The 8,297-nt window shown below is 36.7% G+C and overlaps 1 protein-coding gene across 1 annotated transcript in view; it reads left to right on the forward strand.

Annotated features, from left to right (window-relative positions):
* The window catches only part of LOC133605475 (adenosine receptor A1-like), a 6,571-nt gene extending 1,486 nt beyond the window's left edge, over positions 1-5,085 (forward strand). The window contains exon 2 of the mRNA XM_061958824.1: positions 4,272-5,085. Within this exon, the coding sequence (XP_061814808.1) occupies positions 4,272-5,085 (814 nt within the window). The remainder of the gene's footprint in view (positions 1-4,271) is intronic.
* Positions 5,086-8,297: the final 3,212 nt, after the last annotated feature.

Below are 8,297 nucleotides of genomic sequence, written 5' to 3' on the forward strand. Positions count from 1 at the left end.
TTGTGAAAAGGAAGATGCAGAATGCCAGACCCAAAAACGCAGAAGAGTTGAAGGCCACTATCAGAGCAACCTGGGCTCTCATAACACCTGAGCAGTGCCAGAAACTCATCGACTCCATGCCACGCCGCATTAACGCAGTAATTGAGGCAAAAGGAGCTCCAACCAAGTATTGAGTATTGTACATGCTCATATTTTTCATTTTCATACTTTTCAGTTGGCCAACATTTCTAAAAATCCCTTTTTTGTATTAGCCTTAAGTAATATTCTAATTTTGTGACACACGGAATTTTGGATTTTCATTTGTTGCCACTTCAAATCATCAAAATTAAATGAAATAAACATTTGAATGCATCAGTCTGTGTGCAATGAATAAATATAATGTACAAGTTACACCTTTTGAATGCAATTACTGAAATAAATCAAGTTTTTCAAAATATTCTAATTTACTGGCTTTTACCTGTATATCAAACAAGTGGCCATTATGGCGCCTCCGAAACAATTCTCTCGCCAACACGTACTGTTAATTACACGATAACACGGCTCATTATCGCCTTCATAGACATATATAAGTGTGGGGTAAATACTATGTGGGAGGCAAGAGTCGACAAACACTCTCTCAAGCTGCTCTCTGCAGTAAATGAAGAAAAATCAATATAAAACTAAGAGAAAAAAAGGCTGTAAACATGCCAGGATGTGCCATATGGGACCGTGTTACATCGAAACACAGACTGCTCATTGCTGCCGGGACTGACTTCTTTTCTGCAATTCCCGAGCTGAAGGAGAAGCTGAGTAAATACGAAACGACTCTAAAGATGTTTGATTGACAGCAACATGGTCCAAGGTTTCTGTGAAAGACAATTATTTTCCTGATTTTACAAGCGAAAGTCAAATGTGGCCTTTTTAGTATTTTCTCAGGTGACAAGGAAAAACAGTCGTCACTCACAACAAACAGCTTCAAATGTTGCGGCATTATTTTGTGGATTAAAAAAAAAACCCTAATGTACAATTTACTTCTCGTTTCAATGCGTTTTCTTATCTTCATGACTATTTTACATTGTCGATTGTCACTGAAGGCATCGAAACTATGACACCTGTGACGTGAAAACCGTCGAAGCTCATCGAGAGAATGCCGAGAGTGTGCAAAGCAGTAATCAGAGCAAAGGGTGGCTATTTTGAAGAATATAAAACATATTTTCAGTTAGTTCAACTTTTTTTGTTAAGTACATAACTCCACGTGTGTTCATTCATAGTTGTGATGCCTTCAGTGACAATCTACAATGTAAATAGTCATGAAAATAAAGAAAACGTATTGAATGAGAAGGTGTGTTCAAACTTTTGGCCTGTACTGAGTATATATATATATATATATATATATATATATATATATATATATATATATATATATACATACATATATACACTGTGTGTGTGTGTGTATATATATATATATATATATATATATATATATATATATATATATATATATATATATATATATATATATATATATATATACACACAATATATATATATATATATATATTCTGTACATATATATATATATATATACACACACAATAAATATATATATATTCTGTACATATATATATATATATATATATATATACACACACACACACACACAGACATATATATATATATATATATATATATATATACACACAAAATATATATATTCTGTACATATATATATATATATACACACACACAGACATATATATATATATATATATATATATATATATATATACAGTTACATACATTATACATAGATATACATATATATATATATATATATATATATATATATATATGTATGTGTATATATATATATATATATATTTATGTATATATATATATACATATATATATATATACATATATATATATATATATATATATACATATATATATATATACACATACATATATATATATATATATATATATATATATGTATATCTATGTATAATGTATGTAACTGTATATATATATATATATATATATATATATATATATATGTCTGTGTGTGTGTATATATATATATATATATATATATATATATATATATATATATATATATGTATGTGTATATATATATATATATATATTTATGTATATATATATATACATATATATATATATATATATATATATATATATATATATATATATATGTATATCTATGTATAATGTAAGGTAATACGCAAGGACATTAACACATCCGACACATATGTAGGATTAACCGAGGGTGAATTCAAAACCAGATGGAACAATCACAAGGCTTCTTTCAGGAACAAAAACCTGCGAAATACCACAGAACTCAGCAAACACATTTGGGACCTCAAAGACAATAATGTTGAATATTCAATAACATGGCAAATTCTTGCATCCAGCACACCTTACAATAGTGGTAATAAAAGATGCAACCTATGCTTGAAAGAGAAACTGTTTATTATCTACCGTCCAGACCTGTCATCCCTCAACAAGCGCAGCGAAATTGTAACAACATGCCGCCATAGACGGAAACACCTCCTAGGTAACACATGAACCAATCACCACGCCCCTAGGCCAGCCTGTACCCACCCACTCTGTGCCCTATATAAACCATGGTATGCGAATGCTCCCATTAAAATCTCCTGACGATTGAGGGTACCCCCCTCATGAAACAGGCCTGTAGAGATGAAATAGTCTTGTGATTTTTTTTCCCCCACACATACATATATATATATATATATATATATATATATACGAGTGTTGTCCCGATGCCAATATTTTGGTACCGGAACCGGTACCAAAATGTATTTCGATCCTATTTGGTACTTTTCAATACTTTTCTAAATAAAGGGGACCACAAACAATTGCATTATTGGCTTTATATTAACAAAAAAATCTTATGGTATATTAAACATACAGTATGTTTCTTATTGCAAGTTTGTTTATGTTAATACCGGTATACCGTATAACCTTAATAAATACATATATATTTATATATATAAATATATTTGTATATATATGCATATACCATATATTTTGGAGTATAAGTCGCACCGGAGTATAAGTCGCACCTGCCGAAAATGCATAATAAGAAGGAAAAAAGCATATAAATCGCACTGGAGCCCGGCCAAACTATGAAAAAGAACTGCGACTTATAGTCCGAAAAATACGGTACATATATATGTACATACATCTATACACATATATACATACATATATATACATACATATGTACATACATATTGTCATGACTTGGTCCTGGGTGTTTGCTTTTCCGGGATGCAACGGAAAGTTGGCTCGGGCGAGACTGGAATGTAAGTACATTTCTATTTAAACACTATAACTACAAAAAAAGGAAGTAAACAAAAGGCGCGCACAATGGCGGAGATCAAACTATGAAACCAAAAAGACTATAAACATGGAACAAAAACTTACTTTGGCATGGGACATGAAGCAGGATCTAAGAGGATGAAGAGTGTGTAGAGCGTAATTGTGGGATGTCACCAGAAAGACACACTGAAAACAAGGAACTTAAATACTACAGACATGATTAACGAAAACAGGTGCGTGACTCAAAACGTGAAACAGGTGCGTGACGTGACAGGTGAAAACTAATGGGTTGCTATGGTGACAAACAAGAGTGCACAATGAGTCCAAACGTGGAACAGGTGAAACTAATGGGTAATCATGGAAACAAGACAAGGGAGTGGAAAGCCAGAAACTAAAGAGTCCAATAACTAAACAAAACATGACTAAAACAAAACATGATTACACAGACATGACACATATATATATATATACAGTATATACACATGTGTGTATATATATATATATATATATATATATATATATATATATATATATATATATATAGTTTATATCAAGTTTCATACGATTACAGTGCAGGGTGTAAGAGCATTTATTTACCTCAGGTGTTCATTGCAGGCACGCATTATACCTGAAAACTCATGAGAAACATTGATTCATGGTTTGGAGAACAGGTCATTTATGAAACTGCTCAGCCGGCATTAACACTGCTGATGAGTACATTGTTGACAAAAGCTCGACACGCATGAGCGTCACACCAGCAGCTAAGCAGCGCAACATTTTAAAGTGCACGCAGAAGCGTAACCGACTTCGATGAGACTTTGTGGCGTGGACCAACGTCGAAAACCATTCAGAATTCGTCCAAGTCCAGGTAAAGTGTTTCGAGGACTTACACGTCATGTTGTCTGTGTGTATTTAAACACCAGGTACTCCAATCTGGTGACGCGTCAGCGAGCTCTCTGCGTGGTCCTGCTGTGTTGGATGGCTTCCGTTCTCACCTCCTTCGGCCAGTTCATCAGCTCCGACGTCCTGGACCGGTGGGGAAGGACGGGTCACGACCAGGGCACCACTGACCTCGGGCTGGACGGCAACTGGACGACGCCTATGCCTAAATACCACCACGAGCGCATGGTTATTGGGAAGTATCTTCCGTACGGAGGCTTTCTGTCGAAGTTTTACATGGAGGACTTGCGTAACTTCACCTACGAGGAGATCCACAGCAGCCACTGGGGCGTCTGCGCCCCCGACACCATCCTCAGCCCCCAGTTCTTGGTCTACGTCCATGGCATGGCTGTGTTCATCCTCCCCTTACTTTTCCTGCTGGTTCTTTACCTAGATCTTCGCTACAAGAACAGCAAGCAGCTCAGTCAGTCAGACTCCACTAAGTATAAACCCCCGAGGCTCCGCTCTCTGGCTCTGTCGGTCTCCTCCTTAGTTCTGCTCTGCTTACCACTGCAAATCGTCCATGCCGTGTTGCTCTTTACCCCCAGCGCCTCACTCCCCAACTGGGTTCATGCCATGGCGGTGTTCTTCTTCCAGCTGTACGGCCTGGTGCCCCAGGTCCTCTTCACTCCTCCCGGGAAACAAGAGAGCGAAGAGCCCGCACTCCGGGCGGCTCCGCCCGAGGCTGCGGCGCCCGGGGAGAAATCGGTCCGTAAGACCCTGTGTGAGGCCGCACGGACCGCTTCCTGGTCCTCAGCCAAACATTCCCTCAAAGCTAAAGTGTGTCCTGAGGTCTGAATTTCAACCATGAAGCCATGTCCACATGAACTTAAGTATTAAAAACATATTACTATTGGCAAGGGGTATGATTTGGATTAGAGATGTCCGATAATGGCTTTTTTGCCAATATTCCGATATAGTCCAACTCTTAATTACCGATTCCGATATCTGGAATTAACACATTATTATCCCTAATTTTGTTGTGATGCCCCGCTGGATGCATTAAACAATGTGACAAAGTTTTCCAAAATAAAAATGCCAACATGGCACTGCCATATTTATTATTGAAGTCCCAAAGTGCCAGAGGTGGGTAGAGTAGCCAGAAATTGTACTCAAGTAAGAGTACTGTTACTTTAGAGATTTATTACTCAAGTAAAAGTAAGGAGTAGTCACCCAAATATTTACTTGAGTAAAAGTAAAAAGTATGTTGTGAAAAAACTACTCAAGTACTGAGTAACTGATGAGTAACACACACACATACATATATATATATATATATATATATATATATATATATATATATATGTAACCCACGCCAGGAAACCAGCCAAAAAAGAACAGAAAACGAAACGACATCATCTGGTACAACCCCCCATACAGCAAAAACGTCTCAACTAACATTGGACACAAATTCCTCAACATGATTGACAAACACTTTCCCAAAGACAACACCCTAAGAAAAGTATTCAACAAGAACAACATTAAATTGAGCTACAGCTGCATGAACAATATACGACAAATCATCTCAAACCACAACAAAACAATTGCAAATGAGCCGTCGGCCCCCAGACAGAGCGACTCCAAAACCAACAAAGGATGTAACTGTCGAAAGAAACCTGATTGCCCTCTCAACGGGGGGTGCTTACAAACATCAGTTGTCTACCAATCTAAGGTAATACGCAAGGACATTAACACATCCGACACATATGTAGGATTAACCGAGGGAGAATTCAAAACCAGATGGAACAATCACAAGGCTTCTTTCAGGAACAAAAACCTGCGAAATACCACAGAACTCAGCAAACACATTTGGGACCTCAAAGACAATAATGTTGAATATTCAATAACATGGCAAATTCTTGCATCCAGCACACCTTACAATAGTGGTAATAAAAGATGCAACCTATGCTTGAAAGAGAAACTGTTTATTATTTACCGTCCAGACCTGTCATCCCTCAACAAGGGCAGCGAAATTGTCACAGCATGCCGCCATAGACGGAAACACCTCCTAGGTAACACATGAGCCAATCACCACGCCCCTAAGCCAGCCTGTACCCACCCACTCTGTGCCCTATATAAACCATGGTATGCGAATGCTCCCATTAAAATCTCCTGATGATTGAGGGTACCCCCCCTCATGAAACAGGCCTGTAGAGATGAAATAGTCTTGTGATTTTTTTCCCCACACATACATATATATATATATATATAAATATATATATATATATACACACATATATATATATATATACACACACACACACACACATATATATACATATATATACATATATACACATATATATATATATATATATATATATACATACATTGATTTATACAGTATATAATTTATATTTATTTATTTTGCCGTTTTTGTTTACATGTTAAAGGTGTTTTAATGAATATACATGCATGTTTAACACATATAGATTCCTTTCTTTCATGAAGACAAGAATATAAGTTGGTGTATTACCTGATTCTGATGACTTGCATTGATTGTAATCAGACAGTAGTGATGATAACGTCCACGTTTTCAAATGGAGGAGAAAAAAGTTCCTCCTTTCTGTCTAATACCACATGAAAGTGGTTGGTTTTTTGGCATCTTATTTGTCCAGCTTCCATATTCGTTTTTATACACTTTACAAGAAATACATTGGCGGCAAATTCCGTAGCTTGCCAGCTTGTTTGCGCTGGCTTTCGGAGACTCTTATTTTGAAAGCGCAGGCACGATGGAGCGGCACTTTTATTGTGAAGACAGGAACTGTGCAGTCAGTCTTTAGGCTTTTGACGGGATGTACGGTTGAAATAAAAAAGGGGCTTTTTTCCTTCACACTTTTGATTGATTGATTGGAACTTTTATTAGTAGATTGCACAGTACAGTACATATTCCGTACAATTGACCACTAAATGGTAACACCCCAATACATTTGTCAACTTATCAGGTCATGTGACCCCTGGCTCTGTTTGATTGGTCCAACGTCACCAGTGACTGCATCTGATTGGTGGAACGGAGTGAACGTCACCAGTGACTGTATTTGTTGAAACGCAGGCAACTATGAAGGTCTGTCTGACAGACCAAAACAAACAAAGCGTGCATTAACAGATCGATAAAAATTAGTAGCGAGTAGCGAGCTGAATGTAGATAAAAGTAGCGGAGTAAAAGTAGCGTTTCTTCTCTATAAATATACTCAAGTAAAAGTAAAAGTATGTCGCATTAAAACTACTCTTAGAAGTACAATTTATCCCAAAAGTTACTCAAGTAGATGTAACGGAGTAAATGTAGCGCGTTACTACCCACCTCTGCAAAGTGCATTATTGTTTTTAACATGCCTCAAACCAGCAGCTTGGAATTTGGGACATGTTCTCCCTGAGACAGCATGAGGAGGTTGAGGTGGGCGGCAGGGTTTTGGGTAGGGGGTAGCGGGGGGTGGGGGGTGTATATTGTAGCGTCCTGGAAGAGTTAGTGCTGCAAGGGATTCTGGGTATTTGTTCTGTTGTGTTTATGTTGTGTTACAGTGCGGATGTGTGTTGTCATTCTTGTTTGGTGTGGGTTCACAGTGTGGTGCATATTTGTAACAGTGTTAAAGTTGTTTATATGCATTCTTTCGTATCTCAAGTTATCATTACGTATATGTATTGTTGCATTTAAACAACTGTATTGTTGATAATAAAGGTAAATTATTGGTATTGTTCATTATCAATAGCGCTATTTCTATTGGTATTTGTATTGATCCATTTGTAGTGTAATAATGCTCATTGTCATTTCTGTATTATTTTTCATTTTTCGCGAACTGCTTATTTGCTATTACTTTTACCATCATATTTGTACATGTCATATTTGCTGATGTTGCTCTATTGTTGTTGTTGTTGTTGTTTGCTGTTGTTGTTTTTGTCTCTCTGTCTAATCCCCCTCTTGTCCCCACAATTTCCCCCTCTGTCTTCTTTTTTTTTCTCTTTCTATCCCCTAACCCTAACCCTAACCCTAACCCTAACCCTAACCCTAACCC

This window comes from Nerophis lumbriciformis, linkage group LG04 (assembly GCF_033978685.3).
Source record: "Nerophis lumbriciformis linkage group LG04, RoL_Nlum_v2.1, whole genome shotgun sequence".
In the NCBI taxonomy this organism is placed as follows: domain Eukaryota; kingdom Metazoa; phylum Chordata; class Actinopteri; order Syngnathiformes; family Syngnathidae; genus Nerophis; species Nerophis lumbriciformis.